The sequence below is a fragment of the Vigna radiata genome, unplaced genomic scaffold (assembly GCF_000741045.1).
Source record: "Vigna radiata var. radiata cultivar VC1973A unplaced genomic scaffold, Vradiata_ver6 scaffold_332, whole genome shotgun sequence".
Classification (NCBI taxonomy): Eukaryota; Viridiplantae; Streptophyta; class Magnoliopsida; order Fabales; family Fabaceae; genus Vigna; species Vigna radiata.
In genome coordinates, this window is record NW_014541824.1 from 153,755 (window position 1) to 169,152 (window position 15,398).

The 15,398-nt window shown below is 35.6% G+C and overlaps 4 protein-coding genes across 5 annotated transcripts; 1 reads left to right on the forward strand and 3 right to left on the reverse strand.

Moving 5' to 3' along the window:
* The first annotated feature begins 2,018 nt into the window (after positions 1 to 2,018).
* LOC106778480 (fructokinase-2-like) lies at positions 2,019 to 5,644 on the forward strand. Its single transcript, XM_014666452.2, has 4 exons — positions 2,019 to 2,501; positions 3,983 to 4,315; positions 5,032 to 5,148; positions 5,283 to 5,644. The coding sequence occupies exons 1-4, from the start codon at positions 2,088 to 2,090 to the stop codon at positions 5,409 to 5,411; spliced, it is 993 nt and encodes a 330-aa protein (XP_014521938.1). The 5' UTR covers positions 2,019 to 2,087; the 3' UTR covers positions 5,412 to 5,644.
* Positions 4,322 to 9,758, reverse strand: LOC106778456. 2 transcript variants are annotated; one of them, XM_022776213.1, is made up of 9 exons: positions 9,711 to 9,757; positions 9,464 to 9,651; positions 9,274 to 9,383; positions 9,065 to 9,214; positions 8,725 to 8,966; positions 7,764 to 7,874; positions 7,456 to 7,500; positions 6,304 to 6,427; positions 4,322 to 4,677 (listed from the first exon to the last, which is right to left on the reverse strand). In XM_022776213.1, the coding sequence occupies exons 2-9, from the start codon at positions 9,564 to 9,566 to the stop codon at positions 4,642 to 4,644; spliced, it is 921 nt and encodes a 306-aa protein (XP_022631934.1). In that variant the 5' UTR covers positions 9,567 to 9,651; positions 9,711 to 9,757; the 3' UTR covers positions 4,322 to 4,641. The 2 variants fall into 2 exon arrangements, with proteins under 2 accessions (XP_022631934.1, XP_014521906.2); XM_014666420.2 differs by lacking the exon at positions 4,322 to 4,677 and adding an exon at positions 5,537 to 5,752 and having other exon boundaries at positions 9,711 to 9,758.
* A 325-nt stretch (positions 9,759 to 10,083) lies between these two features.
* LOC106778464 (LRR receptor-like serine/threonine-protein kinase FLS2) lies at positions 10,084 to 11,836 on the reverse strand. Its single transcript, XM_014666430.2, has one exon. The coding sequence runs from the start codon at positions 11,507 to 11,509 to the stop codon at positions 10,163 to 10,165; it is 1,347 nt and encodes a 448-aa protein (XP_014521916.1). The 5' UTR covers positions 11,510 to 11,836; the 3' UTR covers positions 10,084 to 10,162.
* A 196-nt stretch (positions 11,837 to 12,032) lies between these two features.
* LOC106778479 (B-box zinc finger protein 24) lies at positions 12,033 to 14,381 on the reverse strand. Its single transcript, XM_014666451.2, has 3 exons — positions 13,880 to 14,381; positions 13,187 to 13,486; positions 12,033 to 12,560 (listed from the first exon to the last, which is right to left on the reverse strand). Exons 1-3 carry the CDS (start codon positions 14,060 to 14,062, stop codon positions 12,318 to 12,320), a joined length of 726 nt encoding a protein of 241 aa, XP_014521937.1. The 5' UTR covers positions 14,063 to 14,381; the 3' UTR covers positions 12,033 to 12,317.
* Positions 14,382 to 15,398: the final 1,017 nt, after the last annotated feature.

Sequence of the window (15,398 nt, forward strand, 5' to 3'; positions counted from 1 at the left end):
TAATCAATATTTCAAATGATAACAAAATTTTTATCATCAATAATTGCCGAATTTCAAATGATAAAAAATATTAATAAACGTTTTAAAACTCAATCAGATGAATGCATTTTTATTTTTATTGTTGGTTTGTTACCATTTATATGATAAGATCTTATTGTGAAAGACATGAAAGTTTGACTTGAAATCCAAAGGAAAATATAACTAAAGAGGAAAAAAAAAGAAAGCATGCAATTCTTTTTATATATACAAATAAGAAGAAAAAAAGAAAAAAAAAGAGAATAAAAAAGAAGGTTTAATTGCTTCTTTTGTCCCCAGTTTGGTTAAAGTGTGTCAAATTCGTCTCCTTTTTAGAAAAAATGTCAATTTCGTTTCCATATAGAAAAAATTTGTGTCAATCAAAGTCATCTCCGTTAAAAATCATTGCTTTTAAAACTCACTTTATCCACTCAATATTAGGGATCGGACCCATGAATTGAGTTTTGAATAATAACCACTTCATGGGTCCGATCCCTGATATTGCAGTGGATAAAGTGAGTTTTAAAAGCAATGATTTTTAACGGATATGACTTGATTAACACAAATTTTTTCTATATAGGGACGAAATTGACATTTTTCTAAAAGGGGAAGAAATTTGACACACTTCAACCAAACTAGGGACAAAAGAAACAATTAAACCTAAAAAAGAAATACAGATCTTTGAGTTCATGAGTGTTACCCTTAATAGCACAAACATCACTTAAATGTTAAATTTAATGAAAATAACCCAAATTAATCAAATTAAAAAAAAATTCGAATGAGCAAAATAAATTATTGATATCTAGCTAGAAAAAGTATAATATTAAAAACATAAAATCATACCATGACTTCACAATACTAAATAAAAACCGTTTAATTGATTTTTAACACCCGAATCATGTGCAAAATATAAACAAATACATTATAATACTAATAATATACACTGATATCTTTATTAATAATACAGTTTAAAAACTCAAAGCATTAGGTTAATTTTACTTTTCTTTATTAATTTTTAAATAATATATAAAAACCATATAATCGTCAATAATCAAAAGTACAATAAGCAGAATTAAACACTAACCCACGTCATATGATTTATTTATTAGTTTTTGCCAGATTTTAACCTATATTCTCGACTTTTGACTGTTTTCAGTTTTTTTTTTCTTTCATAGGTTGTGTTTTATAATTTATTTAAAACCACCTATCCTAGTGATTATCTATTTCTTCGGTTTACTGCTTTTAAATTCCTTTTAAAAAATTAAAATATGTTCACTCTAAAGAAAATCTTGGAAGCGTAGAGACTCAACAATCCCCAGTAAACAAAAAATTAATTTAATTATACATATACTTTATTTTTGACACGTCAAATATTGAATAATTGAGTAATTTTAAATTTGCTGTTGCAGCTAAAAGTATTAGTAATTTAATTCCAGATGAAAAATAAAGCAAGCTTGAATATGGTCCAAATCCATCAACATTCACGCCCCAACCCAAACCAATCACTTATTACCAAACTTCGACAACTTGCATGAGTTTAATATGAACCAAATTGCATTAATTAATTAATTAATTAATTAAATTCTTTAATAATTCCTATAACTCCACTTAATAACATATTATTTCTTAAAATAATCTCACTCTTTTAATGTATGCTATACTATTTTGATATATCATAAATATTGATACAGTTTGTTAGAAAATAATTCAATTATTATTCATGTTATCATAATCAGAATTTTAAATCATTCTCTAAACACAAACCATTAGCACATGTTGAGAAGAACATTGATTTGGTTGAATAAAAACATATAATAAATCACAAATTTTGGTAATAATTATGATTATTCTAAAAGGTTCAATATTTAATAGATTGGTTAGTTGAAAGGCTAAAATATAAGCCAATGGCCATTAAACTCTTACTATTATTATAATGTTAATAATAAAAGGAAAAATTTTCAACGGAGAAATCCTTCTATATAATCGCTACAAAACCAACGTCTTATTCTCTCTTTCTCTTCTTCCTTTCAAAGAGCGTTTCAAAAAAGTCCAAACAAATTCTCTCTCTTCCAATGGCCTTCAACAATGGCGTCCCTGCCACCGGCACCGGCCTCATCGCCAGCTTCGGCGAGATGCTCATCGACTTCGTTCCCACCGTCTCCGGCGTCTCCCTGGCGGAGGCTCCTGGCTTCCTAAAGGCACCCGGCGGCGCCCCCGCTAACGTCGCCATCGCAGTCGCGAGACTCGGCGGCAAGGCCGCCTTCGTTGGAAAACTCGGTGACGACGAGTTCGGCCACATGCTCGCCGGAATCCTGAAAGAGAACGGAGTCCGCGCCGAGGGGATCACCTTCGACCAGGGCGCCCGCACAGCTCTGGCGTTTGTGACCCTACGCGCCGACGGAGAGCGTGAGTTCATGTTCTACCGAAACCCCAGCGCCGACATGCTCCTTCAACCCGAAGAACTCAACCTCGAACTCATCAGATCTGTATGCATCTTTTCCCTCTCTCACTCTCTCTCTCTCTCTCCACTTTCTGGCGATTTTTTTTTCTTAACCTTTTCCCGGAAAACCAAGTCTTTTGTTTTATGCGTCTGTTTATGATTGAGATGTGTGACCTGTGGAGAGAGACCGTGATGTCACGCGCATGGTGGTACACGTGGGCGTGACTTTTAAGATGTTGCCACGCCAGATTATGTGCAGTGGGGCCCATCACTAGATCTAGGATTCACGAGTAGGAGTCACCACCCTTTCGTTACGTTAAAGTTTTCGAAAAAATCGATGATTTTCTTTAATACGAAATATTAACGAACAGCACCGATCATGACCATTGGTTGGCGGTGGTGGGTGGAGTTGGTGGATCATCGCGGCACGTGTGTCACGTGCGAGATTCATTTGGGGGGTGGATCTGTTTCCTCTCGATCCAACAACAAACAAATATAGTACTATTGCGCAACCAAAGCTTTGTTCTTTTTTTCTTTTTCAATTTTCTAATTTTTATTTCTTGTGTGGTTTTTCTTTGCTGTTCGTGGTTGTGCACGCTCTGGGATGAGAGTGGGATTTGAGAAGTTGAATTATGCGTTTTTGTATTGTTATCTGTTTGACTATAGCTAGATCAATTTTTGTTGTGTTTCTTTAGCCCCCGTGCTGTCATGACCCATGCTGTGTTGGCTTTGACCAACATCTCCACGCAATTCTAGCCTTTATTCTCTTTCCTTTGATTTAAGTAATTAATAGTATGGATTTTTGAGTTTATTTTGTGCTGCAACGAATTTAATTGTTTGATTAAATCTCAAAATTGTATGCATTGATCGGTAGAACTGGTAAAAGCGTATGCATATTTATTTAACTTGTGTTTTCTATCAATATCAAAAAAGCAAAGCTTTTGAGATTGCTTGTGATTTTCTCGTTTCTATAATGTATACAGCGACATCCTTTATAAAAGTGTAAAATGAATGTCAGTATAATACTTTTGAAATAATCAAAAGGGTCAGCTTGGAGTTTAAATAAAGGGAAAAAAAGGTCGGTGATATTTCAATAATTATGTATACCCGTAGCTTGTGAATGAAGGGCTGTGACGGTGGGTCCATAATTTATAGCCTATCATAGCAAGTAAGGTTTTATAATTATAATAAACAAATAGAAAAAAAAAGTGTATGATTCGGTGCCTGTATCAAACGTGGTACAATTGATGAAGAGTATTGGTGATTGTTAAAGTGATGCATAATGATAATTTCACAATATTCTAACATTATTTGTATGGTATCATGTGATTGAATGTGATTGATTTGTGTTGGTGTTTATAATTATTATTATTAATTGGAAAATAATTTTGTATTCATTAAAAAAGAACACGAAAATAATACTAAAATGTTTGTAAAAAATTATTAAGAAAGTATCGTTGACTTAAATTGATTTAGCATTTAGCAGAGTGAAATAGGTGGGAGTCTAACTGAAACTTGACATGGCAGGCAAAAGTTTTCCATTACGGATCAATTAGTTTGATCGTGGAGCCATGCAGATCAGCACACTTGAAGGCAATGGAAGTTGCCAAAGAAGCTGGGTGCTTGCTCTCCTATGACCCCAACCTCCGTCTCCCCTTGTGGCCCTCGGCCGATGAAGCTCGTAAGCAGATACTCAGCATATGGGAGAAGGCTGATCTGATCAAGATCAGTGATGTGGAGCTCGAGTTCCTCACAGGAAGTGACAAGATTGATGATGCTTCTGCTTTGTCATTGTGGCACCCCAATTTGAAGTTGCTCCTTGTCACTTTAGGAGAACACGGTTCCAGATACTACACCAAGGTAAAAAATAACTTCACTTCAATTACCTAGGCCTTTTCTGTCTTTTACTCTTGTGATGAATCTTGGATGCTTTAATGCTGTCAGAGTATGGTAGATCCGTAGATGTTTGTTGCGTTTGCGGTGATGTGTCATGGTCATTCTGAATGCTTTGCAAGTAAGATAGGCTTGTAAACAAGTATCTTTCAGGCTGGGCCGGGGCCGGGGCCACCACGTGTTTTTCTGCTTCTCATCATCCTTTCCTTCCTTTTTTATCAAAATAAATCATACTCTCTGTGCTTGCTTTATTCTCACTTGTTACGTCGTCATTCAGGGCAGCTCTGCAATTTTCAGCCCACTTTTGGAAAGATTATAATTTGAATATCCTGCAATAAGGAGCACATCAAAACGTTTTGTCGTTTGTAATGAAGCCATCTCTCACCCTAAATATCGTTGATGGCTATAGTATGTATATATATATGCTGTGGCCTACAAACTAAAATTGAACTGTCTGCGTTTAGTTTTGTTTTTTTGTTTTTCTGTTTTTTTTTTTATTGTTTTTAAAATAACCTGTTTCGTAATATCGTGTGGTACTTTCATCTTAAAACTGAAGAATTTATTCAGGCAGGCATCTAGTTTCTGCACGTGTTAGCGTGTCTCAATTACCAATAATTGTGCTGTCTCTTGAATGTCTTGTGGGGTGAAACACTAATGAGTTTCTTCATTTTTTCCTAAACCAGAATTTCAAAGGATCAGTAGATGCTTTTCATGTCAAAACTATTGATACAACTGGTGCCGGCGATTCCTTTGTTGGTGCTCTGTTGTCCAAGATTGTCGATGATCAGTCCATCCTTGAAGTGAGTGCTCAGCTACCACATCCCATAAATAACTTATTTTGTACTAATTTAGTAATCTTGATAGAATCAAAGTGATATTTTGTACGGATCCCGTCAAATTGACGATCGATCAAATTTTTACCTATTGATTGCAGGATGAATCAAGGTTAAGAGACGTACTCAAGTTTGCTAATGCATGTGGAGCAATTACAACTACCCAAAAGGGAGCAATTCCCGCCCTTCCCAAAGAGGAGGATGCACTGAAACTGATCAAAGGGGCATAGAATCTTTGGACAACAATACTCAAACATTTCGTTTTCTTCCCCGATGTTTCAATTTTCCTCACGTTTCTGTCGGATATGCTTGCTATCAATTTACGAGGGGATGCCTCTTAATTTTCTTTTTAGTATTTTTTTTTCCTATGCACTCTGGTGGCGAGATCATCGGTTTTCTGGTTTTGCCAAATAACGTTTTCTATGAAGTTTTGAGAGTTAGCAATTGAATGAGAATTAGCACAGCCCACAGTTGCAACTTTAACCGCCTTATTCTTTAATAGCTGAAGTTCTCATGCCTTGTTCCGTTCGAGTTCGCATGATGGTTTTCGCAAACTGTTCACGTCTTTACCCTGTTCAAAAGCATTATTAACAGACAAAAAAATCATCCACGGGTTTATAAATTTTTAAAAGGAATTTAAACCTGCCAATTCGTTTTACTGTATCGCCTAGGACTTGGAACAAAACATTTTCTTATAATTTTCCAGGAATTTAAGGTCCACGAACGGAAAACGTTGTCACATCAAAATTTCCTGGATGTGAAGTGTTACAACTTTTTAGTTGCAAAGTAGTTTCGCCGAGTACCATGTAAATCATCCACTCCATGTGCGTGAGGAAATCAATTTATTTTAGAGCGGATTTTGGTAAATGAAGGAAATCAATGCTTGTACGATTTACAAAACTGGTCATTTGTTTCGAAACTCCTTGTAAATGCCCGAGATAATTATATAATCCATGTTGTAAGTTACGGTGCTATTCTCCAAGTAAGGAAGATATTTTGTGATATTTCCTTTTGTTTGATTACTTAAATACACCTCGCCCTGTACTTGGTGGGTATCGACCCTTTTCTGGCAGGTAGAGGAGACATTTATAAGACGATAGCTTGAGGATTACATTCACTAACCTCCATCTTTAACGACTTCCAAGCACTTGCACATCTTTCCCACTTAGCTTGCATGTGAGCCAGAAAAGCCTCTGCCCATTGTTCATTACTCCCTCTCATGCTTAGATCATAAGGCACTGAAAAACTGTTTCAAAATGCTTAAAATGTCAGATATCTCCCTATTGACTTCATAGAACATTCGTATTACTTTCAATTCCATTTATTACGAACAGAACACAACAATTCAACCATGAAGGTGATCAAGACTTGTCCAACATAAAACAATGGTTGTAAAGGAGCTATACTTATAACGTGAAATTGAGTGGCGATTTAAGATTACCAATTAAAGCCAACGGTCTGGCAGATGCATACGTAAAAAAAGAGTGAAAAGTAATAATGTGTGCATATTGTGTAACACTCACATTCTTTCCTGACAAGCTCTTTGCTTGATATTGGTGGGTTGGGGGATGCAAGACAATACTTGAGATTAAAACTGGAAAATAATTCTGAAGAATTTAATTGATCCCTCTCATAATTTTCTATTTATAAAAATAATCTGATACAAAAATGCATGATAAATAGGATAATCCTAGACACTATAATGATTATAAACAGGATAAATATTCTAACAACAATTATCAGCCAAAGGCATCAAGACCTACTTCCTATATTAGTTCTCAAATCTTAGGCCAATAGCCATGGTGTAAATTGCATCGTAGAATGCACCCCCACATTTTTATTGTTAAAATGATTTGGCAAAAAGACAAGTATTCTACATCTCAGTTTCATTAAATAAAAAACTCATCTTGAAAATCATGGGAATTGCAATACTCGGTGCAATTGTCACTTTTTCTACCTTTTACTTCCAAGCTAAAGCACGTATACTAAAGTTTACAAAAAATTAAAGTAGACACAAATGGCCCAAATCATTGCTATTTTTTTTTTGGGGTAAAAGCCAGGTCTCCTCCTCACACCTTTTGAATGTGGGACAGGTTCCAGCATGGGTGTTAAGCTTTGGCCCGGGTCACAATATGCTTTTAGTGGGTTTCAAATTCATACAACTAAAATCTAACCATATGGAGTTCAGTTTGTCACTTAAGCAATACCTCTAGTTCGATTGCCAAAGTTTCTAATTTACTGAATGATATTCACAAATCCAAATGCAGTGATTACCTTAACAGCTCTTCGGCTTGGGTCCCTTTCTTGAGGGTACTATTCCTGCAAGATCTCAAAACGATGTATTTTAATAGTTAATCCAACATATTTGGTAAGTAAATGATAGCAGAAGGGCAAATATCACATTATCCTTGTTATCTACCCCCCTCATCTTGATCTTATTTATTCTTTATCATACTCTCTGCTTTTTGGATAAAACAAATATCAAAACAAATATGCTCTGGGGAATTTAACAGATTTCTACATCAAGTATATAATGGAAGTTTCGTAATCTAAGGCATGAACAAATGACTAGGAAAACTAACCTGCAGACAAACACTTGAAAAATATGAAGATACTTGGTCGAAAGATTATAAATGGCGTCTGCAATATGCTCCTTGCCAAACAGATAGACCACTGGATATCCTAGAAGCCATCTGAAGCAAGTAAATACAATAAAATGAGATACAACCATCAAGTATATGGATAAGATGAAAATAGCTATGCTATTCTATGAGCCACTGTTGAGACACCATAAGTTCATGCTGGCTTCTCAAAAAGACCAAATTCAGTGACAAGACAATACAAAATGCCTTCATACAAACTAGTTTTAGTGAGCGTATTACCGTGACAGACTAATCTAGTCTCCAGTTATCCATAACAGGTGACAATATTAACTTTCTAGTTTCGTTGGCATTGAGGGTAAATATACCAGTGTCGACTGTAGACAGCAATTTTATTTGAATTTGAATCATCCCACTCCTCCTTGAATTGAAACAATCAGGTAGAACACATAAAAACTGATGATTGAAATCTGTAAAGTCTTGGAAGGGCTAATAACCTAACACAATGAATTACCCATTCAGCAGAAAAAAAGTATGAGCTATAACCTATCATAACATGCAAGCTGCGTAGCATTCCAGGCTAATAATGCCACAAACTCTGCAATGTACATGGAGCACTATTTATAAGACACAGCAGATAGGATGGATAATCAGTAGAGTTGTGCGCAACAAGAATTTAATTTTATGAGAGTCCTCCGTGAAGAACGGGAACAAGACTAATCAATCCTATCTCCACCACAAATTTGCAATCATACCACACTGATAGCAATACAGACACTAGCAAAACAAAATGCGTAACTAGAAAATTCGCAGAGAACGGTTATAGCATAATCCTTATAATCAGAGTTAGCCGAATCTACGTGCTATACGGGAGAAAAATATATTCAAATGAACGACAGGATAAAACGTACATGTACATACATCGAAAGGGAAGTAGAATTACCCATTCAACGTCGGCACAGTGATGTCAGTGTTGTCCATGCAGTCACTAAGATCAATACAGTCATTAGTAGAACGAGAATGTAAGCTCTGACTCTGACAAGTTGTGTGGGTTTCGTCTGTACATTTGACATCTTGCGACGGAGAGGGGTCAGTGGTTCTCTCAGGAGAGAATATCGTCAAAAACAACCTCTGAATCGATACAAGCTGCATTGCTAACTGGCTTTCCTCAATTTTCGTTACCATCTGAAGACACGTTAAAATGATTGACGGAAACTGAAAGCAGGAAAAATGGTAGAGGCAGGAGAGGGAGAAATTGGAGAAATCGGTGGAAGTAGGAAGACCTTAGGGTTTTCGGATTGAAGGTCGACAAAGAGCAACGGCTGGTGAGAGTTGAAGGTTGAATTGAGAAAGTGCGTTAGTTCGATGAGGTGTATTAAGTATATCATATCTTGAATAACCATCAATCGTATATGCTCGAAAATTAGGGATTCCTGGAAGAAGAACTGAAGATGAGATAACGAACAACAGACAAGAGAAGGAGAGGATTGACCTTTTGTGCGTGTTGAAGGAGGGAAGAGAGGTGGTGTTGGAGTTGAGGCATGATTCCGCCGTAGTCCACCATTACAACCGGTCGCATTCTTGTAATCAGAGCAAGCATATCTGCCGCCACGCCATGAAACGAATCAGAATCAACGATGAAAGAAACAAGGAAATTGAAAGAGAGAAGCTGAGAAAAAAACCCAATTGTAAGCGACGCTTGGAAGAAGGTTTGAGGCGCCAACTGATATTGGTTAAACACGCATCCAACACCTTCATCCCTTCGTCCAAATCCGAAGCTTCCATCAGATTGGGGTTACCAATTCAATATCCTTCTTTCTGATACCCTTCTATATCTCTGCAGTTCAGTTCGGTTGCTGCTTCCTACAGTTACTGTATCTGCTTTTACTGCACTCGTACCTCACAAATCTTAAAAATAATTATTTTATCGACTGAAAAAAGTAACTTTCAGAACTTTTGAAATCAAATTTTCCAAATAAGATTTTCTTCAGAATAAATTTTTTAGAATTAAATTTTCGAACTAGAATTTTCAGATTGTATTAAATATAGAAAAAGCTTTTTGCAATAGAATTTGATATATTGTTGGGGTGCAGAACGTAATAGCGTATTATATCAGTTAGATTTTCGGCCAGCCCATCCACGTACCCATTTGTATCAGGCCCATGATGCTCCCTAGCGTATTATACTGGTTTATAACATTTTCTTAATTGTATTTAGCATTCATTAATTTTATGAAAAAATTCTTTACATTTTATATGAATATAAGATGAAGTTACAAGGATGCAAAGTAATTTATCTCTGTATTGACAACATTCAGCAAAATTTATTTTCCTATTTGCATACAAATTGCTTATGGTTGATAGTGTCGTGGACATCATTTGTCATACGTCGTGTTGGCCGACACATTCTGAAGATGGTCTCTGTCTCCCCTGGCAGAGACCTACATTTGTTGGGCACTTTAGACAGTTCTTTGCAAGGCTACCTTTAACGTTTGTGGAATGTGAAAACTCCCGAGGAAGATTTCCCGTTAGAAAGTTGTAATCTAAGTGCAGGCTTCTCCATGATGACTTCACTTTTGTGCCATATTCCAAGGGAATTGAACCAGAGAATTGATTGTTAGCCAAATTGATCGAGGTCAAGTTCACAAAACTAACCAAATTCACTGGCAAATGACCCTTCAGATGGTTCCCTTGAGCCTCAAGCACTTGAAGACTTGGGTCTTGCAGAGAATAGTTGATAACCTCTAATGCCGTGAAACGGTTGAAAGAAACATTGAGGTGAACAACATTTCTCAAAGAAAGAACATTCCCATTGATGGCACCTGAGAGTCTGTTGTCACTCACATCTAACCATTTCATGTGTATGAGTCCCTTGAGGAGTGTCAAGTGCCCTGAAAGAATGTTATGGCGAAAATACATGTTTCTCAAACTCACTGGAAGGTTTGGAAGATCCCCATAAAACTGGTTGAAACTGAGGTCTAATGTGTTAAGTTGCCATAACCCTGTGAGGTTTGGAATTCTTCCGGCAAATTCATTGTTTGACAGACTCAAGTATGATAAGGTTCTCAGAGCAGTGATATCAGTGGGGATTAGACCTGAGAGCCTGTTCCCTGAAAGATCTATATATCTAACGTTATTGAGTCCTGTGATTGCTTGTGGAATTGCCCCAGTGAAAAAGTTCTGCGACATTGTGAGGCTTGTTAGTTTCCTTAGTTTGCCAATGGTTTCTGGTATTGGACCACGGAATTTGTTGTTGTTGAGGTTGAGGACTGTTAACTCTGAGAGGTTCCCTATTGCTGGTGTTAAAAATCCTTCATAGCCAATGGCATCGAGGTCAACTTCTGTTACTCTACTAGAGGAATTATCAAGGGGCAAGTAGCACAATATTCCTAGGAATTGTGAGCCAGTGCTTTCACATGGATCCACTGAGAAGTCCCAGGTGCTGAGATAGGAAGAGGGGGTGATTGAGTTGGGATCAATGGCATTTTTTATTGCAAGAAGGGAAAGAGTGTCATCTTGGAGGGTTGAGGAATTGGTTTGTGATGGCATGAGACAGAGAATTATGGTTAAGATGGAATACAGAGGAAAGAGGATTTTAGTAGGTGTTCTTTTCTCCATCATATCAGAATTTTGGTTTAGTTCTGATGTTGTTTGTGGATAAGAATTTCCAAATGCTTTTTTATAAGACCCCTGAGGAAAAGGTGCATGATGAAGCAAGAACTTGGTCATCCCAGAACAAATAATTATTTTCTAAGTGATATAAATGCCTTCAGCCACGCCAAGAACTTGGTCTACCTAGATACATATCATAAAGATTAAGCAGCTGAACCAACTGAACTTTGGACACAACTCTTGTAATCTTGTTTCAGAGAATTTTGTAGTAGTTTTAGTTTTTCTAAGGAAGTTGTTTCTGCCAACTTGCACTTTAAATAATAGTGATGATATATCCAATTTATTGTTGGCTTAAGAAAAATAAAAAAGTTAACTTTATAATAAGGTTCAATTAGGCATGATCTTTGAAACAGTAACAGAAAAGAATAGGAACCTAAAAAAAATTAAAAAGGTAACTTACTAATTTACCTGTAAAAAAGTCGTATTTACTAAATACCTATAAACTATACCAACTAGTAATAATGAGTAAAATTAAATAGCATTGTTTGTTGCATACAAACAAAATGAACTAAAATTATTGGGATCAATTAGGAAGATGTGACAGTGGGAGAATCCCTGTTGTATGAAGCATGCACAGTGATTAAGGACATGAAAATTTCATTCTCCAAAAGCATGGAATTCTATGTTATCCAGCAGTACAATACTTATCAACTCCACACACAAGTTACAAAAATGGTTGTCCTTAGTGAAGTATGAATAATTGAATATACATCATATCATCGTGTCTGGTTGGAATAGTTTATTTTTGAGAAAATAACAATCTTTGTCGACATTTCACTGAAATAGCTTTTACAGAAGAAAAAAAACAATTTTGTTCCTCATCTTTCCAATCATGCATGTAACATCCCAAATGAAATCCGTGTTCTTAGCCAAGATCAGGCACAGTAAAGTACTCATCATCATCATCATCATCATTTAGGACTTCAATCCTAGGTTTTTTGTGTGACATGTAGGACTTGGAGGTTCTGAATGAGGCAACACTGCTGCTATTATTAGTTACTGGAAGCTGAGGAACTTCAGCTGCAGCCAAGGCTTCCTGAGTGAATTGTTCACCAAAAATACCCACATCTGTAAGCCATTCCAGCTCTCCAAATTGTAGAGATTCCTTCTGAGCACAGTCATAAAACCAGAGTCACAAGAAGAGGCAAATCACAATATTATTGAGTAACAATAATAGAAAAGCATAAAAAGGAAGAAGAAGCTGAAATCAAGTATCAGAGTTTAATACAATGTTATTAATAATATGGTTATCTTTCATAAAAAATTGAATGCTTGATTAAGTGATGGCATGTATCAAAATAAGGAAGAAAACAATTTTGTGCAGCATTAATTCAAGACAAATTCTTCGGTGTAATTCTTGTCCTTATCAATCTCTTGGTGAGGAAAAAATCAATGAAAACCAAACTGCATTGATCTGACACTTGCATCAGGCTATCAGGCTAAGAGGATTGTCAGTGATGGTGGGATATATTCCAGAAGACCAATAACCTAGATAAAGAATTTTCTATTTGCTGGAATGTCTTCAGCATAAATCAAAATTTTCACATGTAACATGATGACTGGCTGCAACCATGTTATTATTCCATGTGGCAATTCAAAGATGTCCAAAGGGACAACAAATGAAACATGTAATGCTACTAACTTATTTCAGCTATAACACTCTAATTACTTTGTTGAGTTAGTTCATTATATACATATGCAACTAAACCATTATGAAAGAAAGCTGCCACTTACTTTCTCAGGTGATTCAAAGCCTGTTAACTCCAAAAAGTCATCAACAGCCCAAGAGGATGTGAAGCTAGGCAATTGCTGAGAAGGAACTTTGGTGGGAACTTGTTGTGCATTCCTATTGGGAGGCTCCAAGTGACTGTTTTCATTGTCTTTGGTGCAACTAGAACTTGAGGCCACTCTGATACCAGTAGCTAGGAAGCGCTGGTGGTTTGCAGAAAGGCTTCCAGCTGAATGAATTGGTTCATCACAGTCCTGACAGAAGAGTGCTCTGTCTTCAACACAAAATATGAATGCTGGCTTGTCCTATTGGTGGAGAGAAAAAGAAGAAGACAAAATGAGCAACAAAGATTTTCGAAGCTTTTACAATTCCAACATCCATCAGATCCATCAGACAATGGTATTCCCATTTCAGCAAAGGTGTTAACTCTCCTAAACCAGGTCCCATCAGTTAACCTAGCTCTAGATCCTAGTTTAACAAGTGTCTACATCGAATAAGAACAAAGAAAATAGCAAGTAACATTCTCATCACACACCACCAGAAAGTTTAATCATATCTTGATATGTCTTCAAGAAATAAAATAAGACTTGTCCAGTGTTTAATAGGTTCAACTGGGGCATGTCTATTAGCATAAAACTAGGTCATCGAATTATTTAAGGAATCATAAAACTAGAGACACAGAAATTTGATGTTCTTACTTGGCAAATGTCACATCTGGGAAGCTTGTTTGATAGACATTGAAGGAGAAGCCTTTGGTGCTTGCTTGCAAGTTTGTTCGCAGCATGAACTTCAACATCACATTTGGCACACAAAGCTGCCTCATCTGCGCAACAAATCACTGTTGCCGGAGCCCTCTCACACACATCACACTGAATTTTCATGTCAGTTCTTTTCTCTTGTGCAGCAACGAAACCAGTCCTTCTTTATCAGAAAAACAAAAAATATACCAACAAGAAATTCTCACAACCCTTTAGCATACAGAAGTTTGCAAAGCCAAAACTAGGACAATCATGGCGTAGAAAGATTAGGACAAGTTATAGAGATGATAACAAAAAGATAACACAATTAACTATTGAAGTACTGCACAGAACAAGTATTTAATGTGGTTGAGGACAGAAAAAGAAGTGACTGGATGAGATTTGAGAGCATGTTAGGAAGATAAGGAATTGGATGTTGCATTGCATTGCATATCAGTTTCTGTAACAACAATAAAACCAACATGGATTGGTGGGGTTACCTTGTCAATGGTGTGTGTGGCTGTGGATGCATCAACAAGTACAAGCCATTTTTGAGTGGAGACTATATTTCCTTCATTTTCATTCTATCTCCTCTAAATTAATAAGACACTAAAAACAGCTGCAATTTGACAATAATAATATTTTTACAACTTTTTTTTACAATATTTTAATAACAAGATACGTGTCATCATTTTACTGTTTAAATTTATGTTTAAAAAAATATTTAAAACGGATCGATCATATTCTCCCATATATATATATATATATTCAAAAAATTGTAAAAGTTGTTTTCTTTTCAAAATCTCATACAACCTACTTTTTTTGAATAGTTGTGTCTCCCAATTTTTCAGAATTAACAGATACTGTACTCTCTCTCATCTAATATTAAATATCTGTTGCTTCATTTTTTTTGTTCACCCATTACAAATAAAATTAATAATAATGAATATTATTTATTGAAATAATGTTGTCAAAATAATTCTATTATCTTGATAAATACATCTTTTTTTATTTACTATAAATATGAAAACTAATGTAAATAAATTAAAAAGTAATATTTTAGTGCAAATTAAGAACAACAGTCAATTAAAAATAAAAATAAAAATTATAAATATTTGAAGACGTGTGATTTAGTAAACGTTCAACCCTCTCGTGCATTTGATATTTCAGTCAACAACTTGACAAATCCAATTGGATGGAATGAATAGTTATCAAAATCAGGCATGGCATCGCCACATATAACATTGTTTTTAGAAAAACTTGTTATTTTAAAAAAGCATCTTATATTTAATAATTCAAAATTTTAAGAAGATAATTATTTAATTTATATGTTGAAATAATCTAAAATAGAATGATAGTGGGTAGAAATTACAAGAGATTGGGTCGTGTATGATTAGTGTTTTAAGAAAATCAACCGGTTGGACGTGAAAAAATATCAATGGATACATTTTTTATTCTTTAAAATATATATTTATATGAA